The 27,450-nt window shown below is 43.2% G+C and overlaps 1 protein-coding gene across 1 annotated transcript in view; it reads left to right on the top strand.

Moving 5' to 3' along the window:
* The window catches only part of XRCC5 (X-ray repair cross complementing 5), a 484,719-nt gene that overhangs the window by 109,410 nt on the left and 347,859 nt on the right, over positions 1-27,450 (top strand). Inside the window, exon 6 of the mRNA XM_053698104.1 lies at positions 21,683-21,805. Coding sequence (XP_053554079.1) covers positions 21,683-21,805 — 123 coding nt within the window. The remainder of the gene's footprint in view (positions 1-21,682; positions 21,806-27,450) is intronic.

The following is a 27,450-nucleotide window of genomic DNA, read 5'->3' on the forward strand; positions in this document are numbered from 1 at the left end:
AGAAGCCCGGCATACCTTTTGTTCCCCCTCCTATATTTAAGAAATTATTTCCTATGGTCGACCCCAGAAAGGACTTATGGCAGACAGTCCCTAAGGTCGAGGGGGCAGTTTCTACTCTAAACAAGCGCACTTCTATTCCTATCGAAGATAGTTGTGCTTTCAAAGATCCTATGGATAAAAAATTGGAAGGTTTGCTTAAAAAGATTTTTGTACAGCAAGGTTACCTTCTACAACCCATTTCATGCATTGTTCCTGTCACTACAGCAACGTGGTTCTGGTTCGAGGAACTAGAAAAGTCGCTCAGTAGAGAGACTCCATATGAGGAGGTTATGGACAGAGTTCACGCACTTAAGTTGGCAAACTCTTTTATTTTAGATGCCGCTTTGCAATTAGCTAGATTAGCGGCGAAAAATTCAGGGTTTGCAATTGTGGCGCGCAGAGCGCTTTGGCTAAAGTCTTGGTCAGCGGATGTATCATCCAAGACAAAATTGCTTAACATCCCCTTCAAGGGTAAAACTCTCTTTGGACCAGAATTGAAAGAGATTATCTCAGACATCACTGGGGGAAAGGGCCACACCCTCCCACAAGATAGGCCTTTCAAGGCCAAGAATAAGTCTAATTTTCGTTCCTTTCGTAATTTCAGGAACGGACCGGCCTCTAATTCTGCATCCTCTAAGCAAGAGGGTAATGCCTCACAGTCCAAACCAGCCTGGAAACCGATGCAAGGCTGGAACAAGGGTAAGCAGACCAAGAAGCCTGCTACCACTAACAAAACAGCATGAAGGAGTAGCCCCCGATCCGGGACCGGATCTAGTGGGGGGCAGACTCTCTCTCTTTGCTCAGGCTTGGGCAAGAGATGTTCAGGATCCCTGGACGCTAGAAATAGTTTCTCAGGGTTATCTTCTTGAATTCAAGGAACTACCCCCAAGGGGACGGTTCCACATGTCTCACTTATCCTCAAACCAAATAAAGAGACAGGCGTTCTTACATTGTGTAGAAGACCTGCTAAAGATGGGAGTGATACACCCAGTTCCAATGACGGAACAAGGAATGGGATTTTACTAAAATCTGTTTGTAGTTCCCAAAAAAGAGGGAACCTTCAGACCAATTCTGGATTTAAAGATCCTAAACAAATTTCTCAGGGTACCATCATTCAAAATGGAAACCATTCGAACGATTCTACCCACTATCCAGGAAGGTCAATTTATGACTACCGTGGATCTAAAGGATGCGTACCTACATATTCCTATCCACAAAGAACATCATCAGTTCCTAAGGTTCGCCTTTCTGGACAAACATTACCAGTTTGTGGCCCTCCCATTCGTATTAGCCACTGCTCCAAGGATTTTCACAAAGGTACTCGGGTCCCTTCTAGCGGTTCTAAGACCGAGGGGCATTGCAGTAGTACCATACTTGGACGACATTCTAATACAAGCGTCGTCCCTTTCAAAAGCATAGGCTCATACAGACATCGTTCTGGCCTTTCTCAGATCTCACGGATGGAAGGTGAACATAGAAAAAAGTTCTCTGTCTCCGTCAACAGAGTTCCCTTCCTGGGAACAATAATAGATTCCTTAGAAATGAGGATCTTTCTGACAGATGTCAGAAAGTCAAAACTTCTAAGCGCTTGTCAAGTTCTTCATTCTGTTCCACGTCCTTCCATAGCTCAGTGCATGGAAGTAGTAGGGTTGATGGTTGCAGCAATGGACATAGTTCCTTTTGCGCAAATTCATCTAAGACCATTACAACTGTGCATGCTGAAACAGTGGAATGGGGACTATACAGACTTGTCTCCAGTGATTCAAGTAGATCAGAAGACCAGAGATTCACTCCGTTGGTGGATATCCCTGGACCACCTATCCCAGGGAATGAGCTTCCGCAGACCAGAGTGGGTCATTGTCACGACCGACGCCAGTCTAGTGGGCTGGGGTGCGGTCTGGGAATCCCTGAAAGCTCAGGGACTATGGTCTCGGGAAGAGTCTCTTCTCCCGATAAACATTCTGGAACTAAGAGCGATATTCAATGCTCTCAGGGCTTGGCCTCAGCTTGCAAAGGCAAGATTCATAAGATTCCAATCAGACAACATGACGACTGTTGCGTATATCAATCATCAGGGGGGAACAAGGAGTTCCCTGGCGATGAAAGAAGTAACCAAAATAATACAATGGGCGGAGAATCACTCCTGCCATGTATCTGCGATCCACATCCCAGGTGTGGAAATCTGGGAAGCGGATTATCTGAGTCGTCAGACATTCCATCCGGGGGAGTGGGAACTCCACCCGGAGATTTTTGCCCAGTTGACTCAATTATGGGGCATTCCAGACATGGATCTGATGGCGTCTCGTCAGAACTTCAAGGTTCCTTGCTACGGGTCCAGATCCAGGGATCCCAAGGCGACTCTAGTGGATGCACTAGTAGCGCCTTGGACCTTCAACCTAGCTTATGTGTTCCCACCGTTTCCTCTCATTCCCAGGCTGGTAGCCAGGATCAAACAGGAGAGGGTCTCGGTGATCTTGATAGCTCCTGCGTGGCCATGCAGGACTTGGTATGCAGACCTGTTGAATATGTCATCGGTTCCACCATGGAAGCTACCTTTGAGACAGGACCTTCTTGTTCAGGGTCCATTCGAACATCCAAATCTGGTCTCCCTCCAGCTGACGGCTTGGAGATTGAACGCTTGATTCTATCAAAGCGTGGGTTTTCAGATTCGGTGATTGATACTCTGGTTCAGGCCAGAAAACCGGTAACTAGAAAGATTTACCATAAAATATGGAAAAGATATATCTGCTGGTGGGAATCAGGTAAAAATTCCTAAGATTCTTTCCTTTCTACAAGAAGGTTTGGATAAAGGATTATCTGCGAGTTCTCTAAAGGGACAGATTTCTGCTTTATCTGTCTTACTACACAAACGATTGGCAGCTATGCCAGATGTTCAAGCATTTGTTCAGGCTCTGGTTAGGATCAAGCCTGTTTACAGACCTTTGACTCCTCCCTGGAGTTTAAATCTAGTTCTTTCAGTTCTTCAAGGGGTTCCGTTTGAACCTCTACATTCCATAGATATTAAGTTGTTATCTTGGTAAGTTTTGTTTTTGTTTGCTATTTCTTCTGCTAGAAGAGTTTCAGAGTTATCTGCTCTGCAGTGTTCTCCGCCCTATCTGGTGTTCCATGCAGATAAGGTGTTTTTGCGTACTAAGCCTGGTTTCCTTCCAAAGGTTGTTTCTAACAAAAATATTAACCAGGAGATAGTTGTACCTTCTTTGTGTCCGAATCCAGTTTCAAAGAAGGAACGTTTGTTACACAATTTGGACGTAGTCCGTGCTCTAAAATTCTATTTAGAAGCTACAAAGGATTTCAGACAAACATCTTCTCTGTTTGTCGTCTATTCTGGTAAAAGGAGAGGTCAAAAAGCGACTTCTACCTCTCTTTCCTTTTGGCTTAAAAGCATCATCCGATTGGCTTACGAGACTGCCGGACGGCAGCCTCCTGAAAGAATCACAGCTCACTCCACTAGGGCTGTGGCTTCCACATGGGCCTTCAAGAACGAGGCTTCTGTTGATCAGATATGTAAGGCAGCGACTTGGTCTTCACTGCACACTTTTGCCAAATTTTACAAATTTGATACTTTTGCTTCTTCGGAGGCTATTTTTGGGAGAAAGGTTTTGCAAGCCGTGGTGCCTTCCGTTTAGGTAACCTGATTTGCTCCCTCCCTTCATCCGTGTCCTAAAGCTTTGGTATTGGTTCCCACAAGTAAGGATGACGCCGTGGACCGGACACACCAATGTTGGAGAAAACAGAATTTATGCTTACCTGATAAATTACTTTCTCCAACGGTGTGTCCGGTCCACGGCCCGCCCTGCTTTTTTAATCAGGTCTGATGAATTATTTTCTCTAACTACAGTCACCACGGTATCATATGGTTTCTCCTATATTTTTCCTCCTGTCCGTCGGTCGAATGACTGGGGTGGGCGGAGCGGAGCCTAGGAGGGACTATATGGCCAGCTTTGCTGGGACTCTTTGCCATTTCCTGTTGGGGAAGAGATATTCCCACAAGTAAGGATGACGCCGTGGACCGGACACACCGTTGGAGAAAGTAATTTATCAGGTAAGCATAAATTCTGTTTTTAGACTATTCGGTGCTTCCAGCTTTGTGGCAGCAGCATGGGGTATTCCCCTTTCTTGTTCAAGCATGGAGGCATGGTTCGGCGAGTTTGGTGTGGAGGAAATAGAGTGCCGGGCAGAGCCCGGACTCCAGTTCCCAGTTCCTCTAAACACCTTTGGTATGAACTAGAATGCTCATTGCAAACCAGACCCTATCACCTATTTTGGGGCCCCATACTTAACCATTGATCAGCGCCCCCCACCCTTTGACATGTGCAATTTTTGACCAAGTTACTAAAACGTATATGTACTTTATTCTTACGAGTAGTCAAACTTTGAAATGTAATGGTAGTAACACACAAAAACACAGACACACTCATACACTGAAACTCACACATAAGGATTCACATATAGAAACTCTAGCAGACACGCAAAGAAACACACTCAGACACAGACACTCAGCACTTGTTTACATTGACCTGACAAGTAATGAGGTAGACTACAGTTTTGTCAAAAAAGATTGTGAATAATCAGTAGTAAGGTCAAAATGTTCTAAAAAGAAACAGACAATAGACACACACACACAAACTTGCACATACACCCAAGGAAACACCCACAGAGACACCCACAGAAAACACACAAAGACATAGATACACATCCTCACAGAGACACCCACAGAAAATGCAGACATACACACCCTCACAGAGATACCCACAGACATATGCACACACCCTCACAGAGTCACCCACATAAAATACACAGACATATGCACACATCCTCACAGAGACATCCACAGAAAACACACAGACATACATACATATACACACACACCCCCTCACAGAGACATCCACAGAAAATACACAAATACATACACACACACACACACACACACACACACACACACACAGAGACATCCACAGAAAATGCACAAAGACATACACACACACACACAGTCTCTCACAGACACTCACAGAAAATGCAAAAAGACATACGCACACACCCTCACAGACATCCACAGAAAACACAGACATACACACACACACACACACACACACACACACACACACACACACACACAGAGACACCCATAGAAAACACACAGACATACATACACACACCCTCACTGAGACATCCACAGAAAATGCACAGACATACACACACACACACACACACACCCTCACAGAGACACTCACAGAGACACCCACAGAAAACACACACACACCCTCACAGAGACACCCACAGAAAACACACACACACCCTCACAGAGACACCCACAGAAAACACACACACTCACAGAGACACCCACAGAAAACACACACACACACCCTCACAGAGACACCCACAGAAAACACACACCCTCACAGAGACACCCACAGAAAACACACACGCACACACACCCTCACAGAGACACCCACAGAAAACACACAGGCACCCTCACAGAGACACCCACAGAAAACACACACACACCCTCACAGAGACACCCACAGAAAACACACAGACATACATACACCTCCCCCCCACAGAAAATGCACATACCGGCACAGAGACATCCACAGAAAACACAGACATACATACACACACACACACCCTCACAGAGACATCCACAGATAACACACAAAGACATACACACACACCCTCACAGAAGCATCCACAGAAAATACACAAATACATACACACAGGGACACCCACAAAAATGCACAAAGAAATATGCACACCCCCTTACAGAGACATCCACAGAAAATGCACAAAGACATATGCACACACCCTCACAGACATCCATAGAAAACAGACATACATACACAAATACACACACACACACACACACAGACACCCATACAAAACACACAGACATACATACATACACACACACACCCTCACAGAAAACACACAGACACGCACACCCTCACAGACACCCACAGAAAATGCACAGTCACACACACACACACACACACCCTCACAGAGACACCCACAGAAAACACAGACATATGCACACACCCTCACAGAGACACCCACAGAAAACACACACACTCACAGAGACACCCACAGAAAACACACACACTCACAGAGACACCCACAGAAAACACACACACTCACAGAGACACCCACAGAAAACACACACACTCACAGAGACACCCACAGAAAACACACACACACCCTCACAGAGACACCCACAGAAAACACACACCCTCACAGAGACACCCACAGAAAACACACACACACCCTCACAGAGACACCCACAGAAAACACACACACACCCTCACAGAGACACCCACAGAAAACACACACCCTCACAGAGACACCCACAGAAAACACACACCCTCACAGAGACACCCACAGAAAACACACACGCACACACACCCTCACAGAGACACCCACAGAAAACAGACATATGCACACACCCTCACAGAGACACCCACAGAAAACACACAGACAGACATACATACACACACACAGAAAATGCACAGAGACACCCACAGAAAACACATAAATACATACACACACACACACACTCACAGAGACATTCACAGATAACACACAGACATACATACACACACACACCCTCACAGAGACACGCACAAAGAAATACGCACACACCCTCACAGAGACATCCACAGAAAATGCACAAAGATATACGCACACACCCTCACAGAGACATCCACAGAAAGACATATACACCCATCCACAGAAAATACAGACACACACACACATACACCCTTACAGAGACACCCACAGAAAATGCACAAAGGCATATGCACACACCTTCACAAAGACATCCAAAGAAAACACACAGACATACACACGCACCCTCACAGAGACACCCACAGAAAACACAGACACACACACACACACACCCTCACAGAGACATCCACAGAAAACACACAAAGACATCCACAACCACCCTCACAGAGGCATCCACAGAAAATACACAGACATACATACATACACACACACACACACACACACACCCACACACCCTTACAGAGACACCCACAGAAAATGCAGTGTGACATGCATGATAAAAAAAATAGCATAAATGAAGAGATCACTTTCTCCAACATAGGTGTGTCCGGTCCACGGCGTCATCCTTACTTGTGGGATATTCTCTTCCCCAACAGGAAATGGCAAAGAGCCCAGCAAAGCTGGTCACATGATCCCTCCTAGGCTCCGCCTACCCCAGTCATTCTCTTTGCCGTTGTACAGGCAACATCTCCACGGAGATGGCTTAGAGTTTTTTAGTGTTTAACTGTAGTTTTTATTATTCAATCAAGAGTTTGTTATTTTAAAATAGTGCTGGTATGTACTATTTACTCTGAAACAGAAAAGAGATGAAGATTTCTGTTTGTATGAGGAAAATGATTTTAGCAACCGTTACTAAAATCCATGGCTGTTCCACACAGGACTGTTGAGAGGAATTAACTTCAGTTGGGGGAACAGTGAGCAGTCTTTTGCTGCTTGAGGTATGACACATTCTAACAAGACGATGTAATGCTGGAAGCTGTCATTTTCCCTATGGGATCCGGTAAGCCATGTTTATTCAGAAAGTAAATAAGGGCTTCACAAGGGCTTATTGAGACTGTAGACTTTTTCTGGGCTAAATCGATTCATATATAATACACATATTTAGCCTTGAGGAATCATTTAATCTGGGTATTTTGATAAAATAATATCGGCAGGCACTGTTTTAGACACCTTATTCTTTAGGGGCTTTCCCTAATCATAGGCAGAGCCTCATTTTCGCGCCGGTATTGCGCACTTGTTTTTGAGAGGCATGACATGCAGTCGCATGTGTGAGGAGCTCTGATACATAGAAAAGACTTTTTGAAGGCGTCATTTGGTATCGTATTCCCCTTTGGGCTTGGTTGGGTCTCAGCAAAGCAGATACCAGGGACTGTAAAGGGGTTAAAGTTAAAAACGGCTCCGGTTCCGTTATTTTAAGGGTTAAAGCTTCCAAATTTGGTGTGCAATACTTTTAAGGCTTTAAGACACTGTGGTGAAATTTTGGTGAATTTTGAACAATTCCTTCATACTTTTTCGAATTGCAGTAATAAAGTGTGTTCAGTTTAAAATTTAAAGTGACAGTAACGGTTTTATTTTAAAACGTTTTTTGTACTTTGTTATCAAGTTTATGCCTGTTTAACATGTCTGAACTACCAGATAGACTGTGTTCTGAATGTGGGGAAGCCAGGGTTCCTTCTCATTTAAATAAATGTGATTTATGTGACACTGAAAATGATGCCCAAGATGATTCCTCAAGTGAGGGGAGTAAGCATGGTACTGCATCATTCCCTCCTTCGTCTACACGAGTCTTGCCCACTCAGGAGGCCCCTAGTACATCTAGCGCGCCAATACTCCTTACTATGCAACAATTAACGGCTGTAATGGATAATTCTATCAAAAACATTTTAGCCAAAATGCCCACTTATCAGCGTAAGCGCGACTGCTCTGTTTTAGATACTGAAGAGCATGAGGACGCTGATGATAATGGTTCTGAAATGCCCCTACACCAGTCTGAGGGGGCCGGGGAGGTTTTGTCTGAGGGAGAAATTTCAGATTCAGGGAAAATTTCTCAACAAGCTGAACCCGATGTGATTACATTTAAATTTAAGTTGGAACATCTCCGCGCTCTGCTTAAGGAGGTGTTATCCACTCTGGATGATTGTGAGAATTTGATCATCCCAGAGAAACTATGTAAAATGGACAAGTTCCTAGAGGTCCCGGGGCTCCCAGAAGCTTTCCCTATACCCAAGCGGGTGGCGGACATTGTAAATAAAGAATGGGAAAGGCCCGGTATACCTTTCGTCCCTCCCCCCATATTTAAAAAATTGTTTCCTATGGTCGACCCCAGAAAGGACTTATGGCAGTCAGTCCCCAAGGTCGAGGGAGCGGTTTCTACTTTAAACAAACGCACCACTATACCCATAGAAGATAGTTGTGCTTTCAAAGATCCTATGGATAAAAAATTAGAAGGTTTGCTTAAAAAGATGTTTGTTCAGCAAGGTTACCTTCTACAACCAATTTCATGCATTGTCCCTGTCACTACAGCCGCGTGCTTCTGGTTCGATGAACTAGTTAAGGCGATCGATAGTGATTCTCCTCCTTATGAGGAGATTATGGACAGAATCTGTGCTCTCAAATTGGCTAATTCTTTCACCCTAGACGCCACTTTGCAATTGGCTAGGTTAGCGGCGAAAAATTCTGGGTTTGCTATTGTGGCGCGCAGAGCGCTTTGGTTGAAATCTTGGTCAGCGGATGCGTCTTCCAAGAACAAACTACTTAACATTCCTTTCAAGGGGAAAATGCTGTTTGGCCCTGACTTGAAAGAGATTATCTCTGATATCACTGGGGGTAAGGGCCACGCCCTTCCTCAGGATAGGTCTTTCAAGGCCAAAAATAAACCTAATTTTCGTCCCTTTCGTAGAAACGGACCAGCCCCAAGTGCTACGTCCTCTAAACAAGAGGGTAATACTTCTCAAGCCAAGCCAGCCTGGAGACCAATGCAAGGCTGGAACAAGGGAAAGCAGGCCAAGAAACCTGCCACTGCTACCAAGACAGCATGAAATGTTGGCCCCCGATCCGGGACCGGATCTGGTGGGGGGCAGACTCTCTCTCTTCGCTCAGGCTTGGGCAAGAGATGTTCTGGATCCTTGGGCACTAGAAATAGTCTCCCAAGGTTATCTTCTGGAATTCAAGGGACTTCCCCCAAGGGGGAGGTTCCACAGGTCTCAATTGTCTTCAGACCACATAAAAAGACAGGCATTCTTACATTGTGTAGAAGACCTGCTAAAAATGGGAGTAATTCATCCTGTTCCATTAGGAGAACAAGGGATGGGGTTCTACTCCAATCTGTTCATAGTTCCCAAAAAAGAGGGAACGTTCAGACCAATCTTAGATCTCAAGATCTTAAACAAGTTTCTCAAGGTTCCATCGTTCAAGATGGAAACCATTCGAACAATTCTTCCTTCCATCCAGGAAGGTCAATTCATGACCACGGTGGATTTAAAGGATGCGTATCTACATATTCCTATCCACAAGGAACATCATCGGTTCCTAAGGTTCGCATTCCTGGACAAGCATTACCAGTTCGTGGCGCTTCCTTTCGGATTAGCCACTGCTCCAAGGATTTTCACAAAGGTACTAGGGTCCCTTCTAGCGGTGCTAAGACCAAGGGGCATTGCAGTAGTACCTTACTTGGACGACATTCTGATTCAAGCGTCGTCCCTTCCTCAAGCAAAGGCTCACACGGACATAGTCCTGGCCTTTCTCAGATCTCACGGATGGAAAGTGAACGTGGAAAAGAGTTCTCTATCTCCGTCGACAAGGGTTCCCTTCTTGGGAACAATAATAGACTCCTTAGAAATGAGGATTTTTCTGACAGAGGCCAGAAAATCAAAACTTCTAAACTCTTGTCGGACACTTCTTTTCGTTCCTCTTCCTTCCATAGCGCAGTGCATGGAAGTAATAGGTTTGATGGTAGCGGCAATGGACATAGTTCCTTTTGCGCGCATTCATCTAAGACCATTACAACTGTGCATGCTCAGTCAGTGCAATGGGGACTATACAGACTTGTCTCCGAAGATACAAGTAAATCAGAGGACCAGAGACTCACTCCGCTGGTGGCTGTCCCTGGACAACCTGTCACAAGGGATGACCTTCCGCAGACCAGAGTGGGTCATTGTCACGACCGACGCCAGTCTGATGGGCTGGGGCGCGGTCTGGGGATCCCTGAAAGCTCACGGTCTTTGGTCTCGGGAAGAATCTCTTCTACCGATAAACATTCTGGAACTGAGAGCGATATTCAATGCTCTCAAGGCTTGGCCTCAGCTAGCAAAGGCCAAGTTCATACGGTTTCAATCAGACAACATGACGACTGTTGCGTACATCAACCATCAGGGGGGAACAAGGAGTTCCCTGGCGATGGAAGAAGTGACCAAAATCATTCAGTGGGGGGAGACTCGCTCCTGCCACCTGTCTGCAATCCACATCCCAGGAGTGGAAAATTGGGTAGCGGATTTTCTGAGTCGTCAGACATTGCATCCGGGGGAGTGGGAACTCCATCCGGAAATCTTTGCCCAAATCACTCAACTGTGGGGCATTCCAGACATGGATCTGATGGCCTCTCGTCAGAACTTCAAGGTTCCTTGCTACGGGTCCAGATCCAGGGATCCCAAGGCGACTCTAGTAGATGCACTAGTAGCACCTTGGACCTTCAAACTATCTTATGTATTCCCGCCGTTTCCTCTCATCCCCAGGCTGGTAGCCAGGATCCATCAGGAGAGGGCGTCGGTGATCTTGATAGCTCCTGCGTGGCCACGCAGGACTTGGTATGCAGATCTGGTGAATATGTCATCGGCTCCACCATGGAAGCTACCTTTGAGACGAGACCTTCTTGTTCAAGGTCCGTTCGTACATCCGAATCTGGTCTCACTCCAGCTGACTGCTTGGAGATTGAACGCTTGATTTTATCAAAACGAGGGTTCGCAGATTCTGTTATTGATACTCTTGTTCAGGCCAGAAAGCCTGTAACTAGAAAAATTTACCACAAAATATGGAAAAAATATATCTGTTGGTGTGAATCTAAAGGATTCCCCTGGGACAAGGTAAAGATTCCTAAGATTCTATCTTTTCTCCAAGAAGGATTGGAGAAAGGGTTATCTGCAAGTTCCTTGAAGGGACAGATTTCTGCCTTGTCTGTGTTACTTCACAAAAAGCTGGCAGCTGTGCCAGATGTTCAAGCCTTTGTTCAGGCTCTGGTTAGAATCAAGCCTGTTTACAAACCTTTGACTCCTCCTTGGAGTCTCAACTTAGTTCTTTCAGTTCTTCAGGGGGTTCCGTTTGAACCCTTACATTCCGTTGATATTAAGTTATTATCTTGGAAAGTTTTGTTTTTGGTTGCAATTTCTTCTGCTAGAAGAGTTTCAGAATTATCTGCTCTGCAGTGTTCTCCTCCTTATCTGGTGTTCCATGCAGATAAGGTGGTTTTACGTACTAAACCTGGTTTTCTTCCGAAAGTTGTTTCTAACAAAAACATTAACCAGGAGATAGTCGTGCCTTCTTTGTGTCCGAAACCTGTTTCGAAGAAGGAGCGTTTGTTGCACAATTTGGATGTTGTTCGCGCTCTAAAATTCTATTTAGATGCTACAAAGGATTTTAGACAAACATCTTCCTTGTTTGTTGTTTATTCTGGTAAAAGGAGAGGTCAAAAAAGCAACTTCTACCTCTCTCTCTTTTTGGATTAAAAGCATCATCAGATTGGTTTACGAGACTGCCGGACGGCAGCCTCCTGAAAGAATCACAGCTCATTCCACTAGGGCTGTGGCTTCCACATGGGCCTTCAAGAACGAGGCTTCTGTTGATCAGATATGTAGGGCAGCGACTTGGTCTTCACTGCACACTTTTACCAAATTTTACAAGTTTGATACTTTTGCTTCTTCTGAGGCTGTTTTTGGGAGAAAGGTTTTGCAAGCCGTGGTGCCTTCCATTTAGGTGACCTGATTTGCTCCCTCCCTTCATCCGTGTCCTAAAGCTTTGGTATTGGTTCCCACAAGTAAGGATGACGCCGTGGACCGGACACACCTATGTTGGAGAAAACAGAATTTATGTTTACCTGATAAATTACTTTCTCCAACGGTGTGTCCGGTCCACGGCCCGCCCTGGTTTTTTAATCAGGTCTGATGATTTATTTTCTTTAACTACAGTCACCACGGTATCATATGGTTTCTCCTATGCAAATATTCCTCCTTAACGTCGGTCGAATGACTGGGGTAGGCGGAGCCTAGGAGGGATCATGTGACCAGCTTTGCTGGGCTCTTTGCCATTTCCTGTTGGGGAAGAGAATATCCCACAAGTAAGGATGACGCCGTGGACCGGACACACCGTTGGAGAAAGTAATTTATCAGGTAAACATAAATTCTGTTTTTTAAAGAATCATATTGTAAATGTGCAAACAAAAATACTGATGTGAATTCAAAATTGTATATTTAATGATCTGTCACAATGGGCAGATGAAGAAAAGCACTTTTGAAAGGTTGACATATGTTTGGGCCCCCCCACCCCATTTTCCCCAACCAAGAGTACCATTTCAAATCTTGTGTACAAATGTTCCCATCTGTTAGCTGTACTTATGGATTTTGAAAATGCTGTACTCTATGATCTTGGTGAAAACATAAGCTGTGGTACTCAGTCTCATACCATTAGATCTGGTTAAATGCAGGGTTTAGGCTTGTTTGTATGTATTTCAAAACTAAGTCAGCTGCAGTGTAAACTGAACAGTGTCAAGTTAACCTGTCTAATTTCAAACACTGAGCAGTCTTAGCCTGAGAGTATAACATTTTATGCAGATGTAAAAATCTTAGATAAAATGCCTCCTGGCACATAGAAAATCCTTGCATAAAGGGGCAGTAAACAGGAATGCAATTAAAATATATACCATTGTGTATTGAGAAGAAAACATTTCTACATGGTTTTAAATATAGAATTTCTACAGCATTGTAAAATAATCATAAATACACTGCTGCATATTGCTAAAAAATGTGTTTTTATAGACCCCTGGCCCCACCATACAACTACCACACTGAAGTTACAATTGGAAATTGCAGAAAAAAAAAAACCCATTTACTAAGTAAGCCCTACCTCCTCTGCAAATGAAAGTGATCTGCCGCCTGACTCATGCACACACTGTACAAACTGAAGTGCCAAGTCTGTCTCACACTGTGCATAGTGGTTTAGGGCACACTCAGAAATTCTCTCAAATGCTAATACTTTACTCCTTGTAATGATATTTTTCTGCGCTCAATAGCACTCTGCTGTAGCGTGTCCTGGTGGCTGCAAAAATTTAATTTCTCCAACATAGGTGTGTCCGGTCCACGGCGTCATCCTTACTTGAGGGATATTCTCTTCCCCAACAGGAAATGGCAAAGAGCCCAGCAAAGCTGGTCACATGATCCCTCCTAGGCTCCGCCTACCCCAGTCATTCTCTTTGCCGTTGTACAGGCAACATCTCCACGGAGATGGCTTAGAGTTTTTTAGTGTTTAACTGTAGTTTTTATTATTCAATCAAGAGTTTGTTATTTTGAAATAGTGCTGGTATGTACTATTTACTCAGAAACAGAAAAGAGATGAAGATTTCTGTTTGTATGAGGAAAATGATTTTAGCAACCGTCACTAAAATCCATGGCTGTTCCACACAGGACTGTTGAGAGCAATTAACTTCAGTTGGGGGAACAGTGAGCAGTCTCTTGCTGCTTGAGGTATGACACATTCTAACAAGACGATGTAATGCTGGAAGCTGTCATTTTCCCTCTGGGATCCGGTAAGCCATGTTTATTACGATTGTAAATAAGGGCTTCAAAAAGGGCTTATTAAGACTGTAGACTTTTTTTGGGCTAAATCGATTGATTATTAACACATATTTAGCCTTGAGGAATCATTTTATCTGGGTATTTTGATATAATAATATCGGCAGGCACTGTTTTAGACACCTTATTCTTTAGGGGCTTTCCCAAAGCATAGGCAGAGCCTCATTTTCGCGCCGGTGTTGCGCACTTGTTTTTGAGAGGCATGGCATGCAGTCGCATGTGAGAGGAGCTCTGATACTTAGAAAAGACTTTCTGAAGGCGTCATTTGGTATCGTATTCCCCTTGGGGCTTGGTTGGGTCTCAGCAAAGCAGATACCAGGGACTGTAAAGGGGTTAAAGTTCAAAACGGCTCCGGTTCCGTTATTTTAAGGGTTAAAGCTTCCAAATTTGGTGTGCAATACTTTTAAGGCTTTAAGACACTGTGGTGAAAATTTGGTAAATTTTGAACAATTCCTTCATGTTTTTTCGCATTTGCAGTAATAAAGTGTGTTCAGTTTAAAATTTAAAGTGACAGTAACGGTTTTATTTTAAAACGTTTTTTGTACTTGTTATCAAGTTTATGCCTGTTTAACATGTCTGAACTACCAGATAGACTGTGTTCTGAATGTGGGGAAGCCAGAATTCCTATTCATTTAAATAAATGTGATTTATGTGACAATGACAATGATGCCCAAGATGATTCCTCAAGTGAGGGGAGTAAGCATGGTACTGCATCATTCCCTCCTTCGTCTACACGAGTCTTGCCCACTCAGGAGGCCCCTAGTACATCTAGCGCGCCAATACTCCTTACTATGCAACAATTAACGGCTGTAATGGATAATTCTGTCAAAAACATTTTAGCCAAAATGAACACTTATCAGCGTAAGCGCGACTGCTCTGTTTTAGATACTGAAGAGCATGACGACGCTGATATTAATATTTCTGAAGGGCCCCTAACTCAGTCTGATGGGGCCAGGGAGGTTTTGTCTGAGGGAGAAATTACTGATTCAGGGAACATTTCTCAACAAGCTGAACCTGATGTGATTGCATTTAAATTTAAGTTGGAACATCTCCGCATTCTGCTTAAGGAGGTATTATCCACTCTGGATGATTGTGACAAGTTGGTCATCCCAGAGAAACTATGTAAAATGGACAAGTTCCTAGAGGTGCCGGGGCTCCCAGAAGCTTTTCCTATACCCAAGCGGGTGGCGGACATTGTTAATAAAGAATGGGAAAGGCCCGGTATTCCTTTCGTCCCTCCCCCCATATTTAAAAAATTGTTTCCTATGGTCGACCCCAGAAAGGACTTATGGCAGACAGTCCCCAAGGTCGAGGGAGCGGTTTCCACTTTAAACAAACGCACCACTATACCCATAGAGGATAGTTGTGCTTTCAAAGATCCTATGGATAAAAAATTAGAAGGTTTGCTTAAAAAGATGTTTGTTCAGCAGGGTTACCTTCTACAACCAATTTCATGCATTGTCCCTGTCGCTACAGCCGCATGTTTCTGGTTCGATGAGCTGATAAAGGCGGTCGACAGTGATTCTCCTCCTTATGAGGAGATTATGGACAGAATCAATGCTCTCAAATTGGCTAATTCTTTCACCCTAGACGCCACTTTGCAATTGGCTAGGTTAGCGGCTAAGAATTCTGGGTTTGCTATTGTGGCGCGCAGAGCGCTTTGGTTGAAATCTTGGTCGGCTGATGCGTCTTCCAAGAACAAGCTACTTAACATTCCTTTCAAGGGGAAAACGCTGTTTGGCCCTGACTTGAAAGAGATTATCTCGGATATCACTGGGGGTAAGGGCCACGCCCTTCCTCAGGATCGGCCTTTCAAGGCAAAAAATAAACCTAATTTTCGTCCCTTTCGTAGAAATGGACCAGCCCAAAGTGCTACGTCCTCTAAGCAAGAGGGTAATACTTCTCAAGCCAAGCCAGCTTGGAGACCAATGCAAGGCTGGAACAAGGGAAAGCAGGCCAAGAAACCTGCCACTGCTACCAAGACAGCATGAAATGTTGGCCCCCGATCCGGGACCGGATCTGGTGGGGGGCAGACTCTCTCTCTTCGCTCAGGCTTGGGCAAGAGATGTTCTGGATCCTTGGGCGCTAGAAATAGTCTCCCAAGGTTATCTTCTGGAATTCAAGGGACTTCCCCCAAGGGGGAGGTTCCACAGGTCTCAGTTGTCTTCAGACCACATAAAAAGACAGGCATTCTTACATTGTGTAGAAGACCTGTTAAAAATGGGAGTGATTCATCCCGTTCCATTAAGAGAACAAGGGATGGGGTTCTACTCCAATCTGTTTATAGTTCCCAAAAAAGAGGGAACGTTCAGACCAATCTTAGATCTCAAGATCTTAAACAAGTTTCTCAAGGTTCCATCGTTCAAGATGGAAACCATTCGAACTATTCTTCCTTCCATCCAGGAAGGTCAATTCATGACCACGGTGGATTTAAAGGATGCGTATCTACATATTCCTATCCACAAGGAACATCATCAGTTCCTGAGGTTCGCATTCCTGGACAAACATTACCAGTTCGTGGCGCTTCCTTTCGGATTAGCCACTGCTCCAAGGATTTTCACAAAGGTACTAGGGTCCCTTCTAGCTGTGCTAAGACCAAGGGGCATTGCTGTAGTACCTTACTTGGACGACATTCTGATTCAAGCGTCGTCCCTTCCTCAAGCAAAGGCTCACACGGACATTGTCCTGGCCTTTCTCAGATCTCACGGATGGAAAGTGAACGTGGAAAAGAGTTCTCTATCTCCGTCAACAAGGGTTCCCTTCTTGGGAACAATAATAGACTCCTTAGAAATGAGGATTTTTCTGACAGAGGCCAGAAAAACAAAACTTCTAGACTCTTGTCGGATACTCCATTCCGTTCCTCTTCCTTCCATAGCTCAGTGCATGGAAGTGATCGGGTTGATGGTAGCGGCAATGGACATAGTTCCTTTTGCACGCATTCATCTAAGACCATTACAACTGTGCATGCTCAGTCAGTGGAATGGGGACTATACAGACTTGTCTCCGAAGATACAAGTAAATCAGAGGACCAGAGACTCACTCCGTTGGTGGCTGTCCCTGGACAACCTGTCACGAGGGATGACATTCCGCAGACCAGAGTGGGTCATTGTCACGACCGACGCCAGTCTGATGGGCTGGGGCGCGGTCTGGGGATCCCTGAAAGCTCAGGGTCTTTGGTCTCGGGAAGAATCTCTTCTACCGATAAATATTCTGGAACTGAGAGCGATATTCAATGCTCTCAAGGCTTGGCCTCAGCTAGCGAGGGCCAAGTTCATACGGTTTCAATCAGACAACATGACAACTGTTGCGTACATCAACCATCAGGGGGGAACAAGGAGTTCCCTGGCGATGGAAGAAGTGACCAAAATCATTCTATGGGCGGAGTCTCACTCCTGCCACCTGTCTGCTATCCACATCCCAGGAGTGGAAAATTGGGAAGCGGATTTTCTGAGTCGTCAGACATTGCATCCGGGGGAGTGGGAACTCCATCCGGAAATCTTTGCCCAAGTCACTCAGCTGTGGGGCATTCCAGACATGGATCTGATGGCCTCTCGTCAGAACTTCAAAGTTCCTTGCTACGGGTCCAGATCCAGGGATCCCAAGGCGGCTCTAGTGGATGCACTAGTAGCACCTTGGACCTTCAAACTAGCTTATGTGTTCCCGCCGTTTCCTCTCATCCCCAGGCTGGTAGCCAGGATCAATCAGGAGAGGGCGTCGGTGATCTTGATAGATCCTGCGTGGCCACGCAGGACTTGGTACGCAGATCTGGTGAATATGTCATCGGCTCCTCCTTGGAAGCTACCTTTGAGACGAGACCTTCTTGTTCAGGGTCCGTTCGAACATCCGAATCTGGTTTCACTCCAGCTGCCTGCTTGGAGATTGAACGCTTGATCTTATCGAAGCGAGGATTCTCAGATTCTGTTATCGATACTCTTGTTCAGGCCAGAAAGCCTGTAACTAGAAAGATTTACCACAAAATTTGGAAAAAATATATCTGTTGGTGTGAATCTAAAGGATTCCCTTGGGACAAGGTTAAGATTCCTAGGATTCTATCCTTCCTTCAAGAAGGATTGGAAAAAGGATTATCTGCAAGTTCCCTGAAGGGACAGATTTCTGCCTTGTCTGTGTTACTTCACAAAAAGCTGGCCGCTGTGCCAGATGTTCAAGCCTTTGTTCAGGCTCTGGTTAGAATTAAGCCTGTTTACAAACCTTTGACTCCTCCTTGGAGTCTCAATTTAGTTCTTTCAGTTCTTCAGGGGGTTCCGTTTGAACCCTTGCATTCCGTTGATATTAAGTTATTATCTTGGAAAGTTTTGTTTTTAGTTGCAATTTCTTCTGCTAGAAGAGTTTCAGAATTATCTGCTCTGCAGTGTTCTCCTCCTTATCTGGTGTTCCATGCAGATAAGGTGGTTTTACGTACTAAACCTGGTTTTCTTCCAAAAGTTGTTTCTAACAAAAACATTAACCAGGAGATTATTGTACCTTCTCTGTGTCCGAAACCAGTTTCAAAGAAGGAACGTTTGTTGCACAATTTGGATGTTGTTCGCGCTCTAAAATTCTATTTAGATGCTACAAAGGATTTTAGACAAACATCTTCCTTGTTTGTTGTTTATTCCGGTAAAAGGAGAGGTCAAAAAGCAACTTCTACCTCTCTCTCTTTTTGGATTAAAAGCATCATCAGATTGGCTTACGAGACTGCCGGACGGCAGCCTCCCGAAAGAATCACAGCTCATTCCACTAGGACTGTGGCTTCCACATGGGCCTTCAAGAACGAGGCTTCTGTTGATCAGATATGTAGGGCAGCGACTTGGTCTTCACTGCACACTTTTACCAAATTTTACAAGTTTGATACTTTTGCTTCTTCTGAGGCTATTTTTGGGAGAAAGGTTTTGCAAGCCGTGGTGCCTTCCATTTAGGTGACCTGATTTGCTCCCTCCCTTCATCCGTGTCCTAAAGCTTTGGTATTGGTTCCCACAAGTAAGGATGACGCCGTGGACCGGACACACCTATGTTGGAGAAAACAGAATTTATGTTTACCTGATAAATTACTTTCTCCAACGGTGTGTCCGGTCCACGGCCCGCCCTGGTTTTTTTAATCAGGTCTGATAATTTATTTTCTTTAACTACAGTCACCACGGTACCATATGGTTTCTCCTATGCAAATATTCCTCCTTAACGTCGGTCGAATGACTGGGGTAGGCGGAGCCTAGGAGGGATCATGTGACCAGCTTTGCTGGGCTCTTTGCCATTTCCTGTTGGGGAAGAGAATATCCCTCAAGTAAGGATGACGCCGTGGACCGGACACACCGTTGGAGAAAGTAATTTATCAGGTAAACATAAATTCTGTTTTATTTTTTTTAAATCATAGTTGTGTTTGCCTCATTGGGCCCCTGACAGGAGTCACCCCTTTCACCCCCTGATGGCGGCCCTGTCAGTGCCTGACCTCACAAATACTCTTTTGGCTGAATGAGCACTAATTCCCACAGAAACACTCCCAAAATCCTGTGCAAAGCCTTACCAGAAGAGTTGTGGATGTTAAAGTGTGTGTGGGTGCAACTCTGTATTAATGTTCAAGTTTTGTAATGGGATGTGTAAGAAGCTCATATAGGTATGATAGTCAGGTGTCCACATACTTTTGGCGATATAGTATACTTCAATATGTACCCATAAACGTTCTTCAAATGGTGACATTTTTAGAAGTTAAATCTATACCTTTTCAGTATGATCAGGCCTCTCAATGGTTCCTATGAGATTTAAAGGGGCATAAAACGCGAATTATCCGTAGAAGATTTAATTATGTTGGGGGAAAAAAAACGCTTTACAGCATACTATTAGTATGTATTTTGCCTGGATGTCAAGTAACTTATCTCTTAAAATTGTGTTTTGTTTTTTGCTTATTTCCTGCAAGCATAGCGCATATTCCAGATTTCAGAAGCCTAACCCTTCTGCGTTTTACACAGTGATTGCTTGATCAGTGTAGTAACTCATTTTATTTCTGTCCTTGGCTACAACAGAAGAGAAATGGTAATGAAGAACCAATTGTACATAAACATTGCCATATGGGCAAATGCGTACATGCTTCTTAGTACCATCCACACATACCTATCACCTAGCATATGTACATATCCTCAGCAGCAGTAGTGCACTACTGGGAGCTAACTGGGGTTTGCTGGCTACACACATTTGTCTGTTGTCATTGCCTCAACACGTGTTCTGCTAGCTCCCAGTAGTACATTGCTGCTCTGGAGTGGACTTTAAAGGGACATTAAACCCTATTTTGTTCTTTCATGATTAAGGTAGAGAATGTGATTTTGAACAACTTTCTAATCTGCTTCTATCATCTAATTTTTTGTTCTCTTGGTATCTTTTGTTGAAAAAGATACCTAGGTAGACTCAGAAGCTGTTGATTGGTGGCTGCACATATATGCCTAATGTTATTGGCTCACCCAATGCATTCATTTAACTCCCAGTAGTGTATTGTTGCTTCCTCAACAAAGAATACTAAGAGAATGAAGCAAATTAGATACTAGAAGTAAAATTGAAAGTTGTTTAAAAATGTATGCTCTATTTGAATCTTAAAGGAAAAGTTGTGGGTTTCATGTTCTTTGAACTAAGTTTTTAATACATTTGTAGGGGTTAAACACACAGCTATATTCAAGCAATATTAAATAACAATGTACTCTAAAATATTACAGCATTTTCTTTTTTGAACTTTTATGCTATTCTAAGATTGCAAGTAGAAACTTACTAATTTTATGTTATTCTTTGTTGTAAAGCATACCTGGATAGGCTCACACTACTGGGAGGTAGCTGGTTATTGGTGGCTACACACATATGCATCTTGACATTGGCTCACTAGATATGTTCAGCTATGTCCCAGTACTGCATTGCTACTCTGGAGCTGAATTTAACTGTGTGCATAACACCTTTGCTAGGGATAAAACATAGTTATTGTTGCTTGCAAATAACACATTAGAACATTTTCTTTTTGCAATGTTTTAAATATCTATCCTTTTATTTATCAAATACCTTTGGCATTTATATCACACATTTTATAATATTGGTGTAGCTAAAACCATTAAACGAGCAGATAACTCTAACATTTCCAAGTGTATTTTAAATAGACTTTTGAAAATGCAGGATGATGTAAATTTACCTTTTTTAATATGCGTGTTCTTTTCTTCATGTAGTTTGTTTGATCACGTTTCTCTATTTATCAATTGCTTTAGGGGAAAGAAATATGAAAGACTGCACATTGCTGTGTTAACAGACCTCAGCAGTCCTTTCAGTGAAGATCAGCTTGAGATTATCATTGCAAACCTTAAGAAAGCTGGTATCTCCCTTCAGTTCTTGTAAGTTACTTGACTTTTATGTGTGTCTTTTGGAAGCTTTTGGTTTTACTCTCTCTTTACTCCTTCTTGCACACACTTCCTTCTCTCTAACTCCCACCATTTACTCCTTCAATCTTTTCTCTCATTTAAAGCAGGGCTTGACAAACCCAGGAGCCTGGGAGCTACTGGCTCCTAACATTTTACCCCTGGCTCCTAACTTTTTAGGTTATTCGCCATATATCTAAATACAAATACTGCTGTCTGGCTCCTAAAAGTATATCTGGCTCCTAAATATTCTTCCTGGCTCCTAGATTGTAAACAGACTTGTCAACCCCTGATTTAGAGAATTGTGTGGCTTTCTGCCTTTCTTAAACTTCTGCAATGTACTTGTTCATAAAACAATAATATAAATTTATGTTCAAGCTTTGAATGGTTGTCCTTAACAAATTGTCTAAATATTTGACAACCATATGAAGGACCATAGTGGTTAATGTATGTTTACTCAAATAATTTTAAATTTTATATTTTCGAGTTTAGTCTCCCCACTTACATTTAGTACATTTTAGTGTCCATACTCTCTTAAAATCTCATGGGTGCAAAAGATATTAGGAAGCTTGCATTACAGTATAAAAAAACAAAGTAGAAAAGAGGGTGCCCCCATAGTGAAGTATGTCACTGTAACAAATACCACAGTAATGTAGATATGACGTACTCACAAGTGAAGTTGCACTTACAGGGATAGTAAAGTCCAATTCATGATTCAGATAGGGCATGTCATTTTAAACAACTTTCTAATTTACTTTTTTCATACAATTTGCTTTGTTCTCTTGTTATTCTTAAAAGCTAACCATAGGTAGGCTCATATGCTAATTTCTAAGCCCTTAAAGGGAGACTGAACCCAAATTTTTTTCATTCGCGATTTAGATAGAGCATGCAATTTTAAGCAACTTTCTAATTTACTCCTATTATCAATTTTTCTTTGTTTACTTGTTATCTTTATTTGAAAAAGAAGGCATCCAAGTTTCTTTTCCATCTAAAGGGGACGAGAGTCCACAGCTTAATTCACTACTTATGGGAATTAAGAACCTGGCCACCAGGAGGAGGCAAAGACATCCCAGCCAAAGGCTTAAATACCTCCCCCACTCCCCTCATCCCCCAGTCATTCTTTGCCTTTCGTCACAGGAGGATGGCAGAGAGGTGCTGAAGTTTCCAATAAAGGCTTAAGTTTTACCTTGGGCGTTTGTTTTCATCCTTCCTGGCTTGTTTGGATTTCTGCCTATTCGAAAGCAAACCCCCTCCTTCCTGTGTTCCCCTCTTGGGGGCTGTATGGGACTATCTCGAGCACCCTAACATTGTGGATCTGTGGCATTTTTGTTCCGGCATTCCTTCCTACCTGGGTCCTCTGGCTGTTGGAGACGCTTCCGGCTGTGTACCCGCTGAGAGCGGAAGTGCCGGATCTAGCGTACGGATACCGAGATTCCACCAGGACGACTGACTTGAAGGAGGAACTTGCACGGACGCCAGACCAAGCGATACCGACAACCATCCGGTCTAACAGGAGCTTTGCTGACATTGTGTGCCGGTGCATACCCGAGCCATTCGAGAGCAAGTACAAGTGATTTACGGGAGCCGCCACCTGTCAGGTATCTCTTCTATATATTCTTTCCATATCCACTGTTGCGGAGCCTCTTGACGGACTGCCTTGTTGTTTGACTGGCACACACCTATACAATAGGTTTTGCTTGCATGTTCCCGATTTACGTATTGCTTGGGAACATTACACTGAACTTATAAATTTTCCTGTGCAAGTGACTTTTACACTCTCGGTGTGCCATCCAGCTCACATTTACCACGGAACAATATCTTTAGTGTGAGCTATTAAGTACCCTTTCTATATTGGAGCTGTAAGAGCTTGTGCAGTCGACCTTACAGAGGAGCACCTGATACAGCATTGACAGCTATATTTAACACGCCAATCAGCCCTTACTTATCTCACATTTCTCCCTGGTTTTTCCTCTTAACTTGTGCTATAGGCAGCACAGTGAGATATTAGTATAGGGCTTTTTGGGAAGGACTTTCTTATTAAAGTAACATGGAGGAGACACAATTTTATTCCCTTTTACTGGTAACCAGCAGAGATGAACCTGTAACTGAATTGGCTAAAATATTTTCTACTAGCAAATCTGACTTTGCCTTAAGTGACTTGTTTCAGGACATGGATAAACTTTGCATTAAAGAGACAAAATTACATTGGGATATTTGGACATTGAATAAATACATAGACCTCAAAATGATACCTAGAGGTCTGAGGATATCCAAGTATCCCACCTTTGAAGTGGATGACACTGACTTTATTGATTCTTGGAACATTATTTTGGATGTTATGATTTTATTGGTTGTTTATAAATCTAAATTATTAAGTAGTGTCAGAGAAGAGATTAACACAATCCAAGTAGAATTGAATAAACGTAAACTAGAGGTAGATTACCCAAGATTTGATGGGGTTCTCAGAAAATCAGTTGAGGAGACTAGGAATGTAGTGATGAATATTAAGCATACCAAGTATTTACGGGATCAAACCGATTACGATACAAATACTGTACATGTTTGGAAAAGGACCCAGAGATTTACCACACGTAGACACCATAATAGAAGTAGGAGTCGGGGTAGATCCCGCAACAGGAAACAGGGACATAGCTCTAACAGTGGGCCTAGAGTTACCTTTTCAGATAGTGACGCAGATTCAGGTGATGATAGACATCACACAGATAGCAATCAGAATACCGGGGTCTCTGGCATATTAAAAAATACGTATGATAATTCCTCACATAGTGGGGCCACTGGAACCAATGACACTACTAGTCTACCAGTGAGATCCAAAGAAATAAGCAAATATAATGCCTCTATGGGGGCCAATTACATTCCAGATACTGACCCTAATAATGCTGGTTCCTCCGATATGTCTAATTCCCATTCCATATCCAATAGTCAGCTGGAGCAGGTTTTTCCAGTGAACCCGAGGAACCTTCAAGGGGGAGGGGACACTCACTCTCATACACAACAGAACAGGTACCCTCTGAGGGGCCCCAAACCGACCAACAAGTACAAACCATCAGTGTGATCAACTTATCTAGTTTTGTTCTCACTGAATCTCAAACCAAGCTATTAAGTCTGGGTCTTGGCTTTGTGCCAGCCACCAGATTCAATCTTTTCAAGACAATGCTTGACGTGAACAAACTAGTGAGAAACCTAGAGTCAATTTGAATACTGAGTTTTCTTTTGCTGAGACATGTGATGTCATCTCTATGGACAACTTAGCTAGAGATGGCCAAAGTAGCCAGACTGAGAACCATATTATGAAATATGGAGGATTTAAGCAACCATCTACATTCCATCCGGTCCACAGCAGGGGTCCCCTTGTCGAGAAATTCTACAACCGAGTTGAGAAAGATTTACGGTTACTGGCGGTTAAAACAAAAAATCTGTCAGATGAAAATCTCTCCAGGGCTGAGAGATCAGCCTTAGAGGAATTATATAACAACAAAGATATTGTGATCAAGGCTGCCGACAAGGGGGGCTCTGTTGTGGTACAGGATAGGACTACATATAGAAATGAGGCCTTGCGCCAACTTACTGACACCTCGCAGTACACATTACTTACCTCCAATCCCACAAGACGGTACCAACGGGAACTTATGCACCTTCTGGATGATGGTCTTGAAGCAGGCTTTTTTTGACAGAGATACCTTAGAGTATCTGTATGTCCAACATCCAGTGACCCCTGTGTTTCACCATCTCCCGAAGGTGCATAAGTCCCTGGTTGAAGTTAAGGGCCGACCAATAGTGAGCGGTATCGGTTCCTTGTTTGAACATGTATCTGAATGGGTTGATGACATCTTATGCCCTCTGGTACAGGCCTTACCTAGCTTTCTACAAGATACTAAACATGTATTAAGAATCATGAGAGACCTTCAATGGGAACCTAATAACAATTCATGGGTTACAGTTGATGTAACCTCACTTTATTCCTCCATACCCCATGAGCTAGGTCTTCAGGCCCTGAAAGATATAATGTCTAATTATTCAAATCTGGGTCATGCTTTTCAGGAGTATATTGTTGAGGTGACGAGATTTTTATTATGCCACAACTATTTTGAGTTTGAGGGTTTTTTTTTTATCTCCAGGGATGTGGGACAGCTATGGGGGCGAAATTTGCCCCCTCCTATGCCAACCTGTATATGGGTTGGTGGGAGCTGTCCCACATCTATGGAGATGAGAATCCCTTCAGACCCAATATTGCTTATTACGGTCGTTTTCATCGATGACCTGTTATTTATTTGGAGGGGGGAGCTTAAGAGCATCCCAAATTTTTTGTCATACATCAACCAAAATGACCTTAATCTCAGATTTACCTCTGAGACCCAATCAACTACTATTAACTTTTTGGACATTACTTTGAAGGGGACTGAAGCTGGTACCATTGAGAGCAGTATTTATAGAAAGCCAACATCAAGAGGACCTTTTAGAACGTTTGACCCAACGAGGCTACCCCAAACGAGTACTGAATAGAGCTGTCAGAGAGGTTAAAGCAGTTGATCGTACATCTCTGTTAGAGGTCAGAAAAGGAAGCAAAAATACCCAACGTGACAATAGACAGTTGACATTTGTGACTGACTACAGTTCTGACTACCAGTCCATTTGCAACATAGTATGATGTATGATCTTATGATGAGTATGATCTTATAAACTTCTGGGAATAATACTTTAGAGCATATATATGTATATATATATGTATATATATATGTTCTGTGTTACGTTGCTTTTCTCCAGTCCCCCCCCCCACACCTCCCCCCCCCTCCCCCCCTCTTCCCTTTCCTCTTCCCCTTTTGCCTTTTACCTTTTACCTTCTTCATCTTTTGGTTTTCTCTTTGTTCCCTTTTTTCTTTTCCCTCTCCCTTTCTTCCCTTTCCCCCCTCCCCCTTTCTTGTTTTTGTTTTTTCTTTCTCTTTCTCTTTTTCCCTTTTTTTTATTTTTTACTCTATTCTGTCTTTATGACATCTTTTCTCATTTTCTTCCTTCCCTCCCCCTTCTTTTTACCCCCCCCTTTCCCTTCTTTGTCCATGATCATCTTAGAGCAGTATCCACACGTGTAATTTTGTGTATACAGTTATATATGATAAAATCATCATATTGTATGTGCTATGTCATAATGAGTGACCTTTTGCACGTATCAATGCCTTTATATATCCATGTTTGACACACATTTCCCAATTTACATGTTATTTATATTTATTTTGTACTCACTATCTATCACATTGAGGATTTTGTGTTATCACTGTGTATTTTTATGTATCCAAGGCATTTGTGAATATACTGTTATTGCATAACATTGATATGTGCTTATTTAAGCAGGCACTTTATTTATACAGACTTTTTGACTAGTAAGGTAGCCTAAATGAGAAATGCATATGTATTATTTTTAGCCTTTAGCAGTACCGGTATTTAGGGGTTAATTGTTCTTGGTTTGTATTAACCAGGCACTAAACTTAACATAACATCGTCATAGTGGGTGTGTTGTTGTTTTACCAATGGGTGCTGAGGGCAACCTTTTTAAATGCACATGTGTGTAATGTTTTTATCAGTAGTGATTACGGCGTGTAGCCGAA

This window comes from Bombina bombina, chromosome 1 (genome assembly GCF_027579735.1).
Source record: "Bombina bombina isolate aBomBom1 chromosome 1, aBomBom1.pri, whole genome shotgun sequence".
Classification (NCBI taxonomy): domain Eukaryota; kingdom Metazoa; phylum Chordata; class Amphibia; order Anura; family Bombinatoridae; genus Bombina; species Bombina bombina.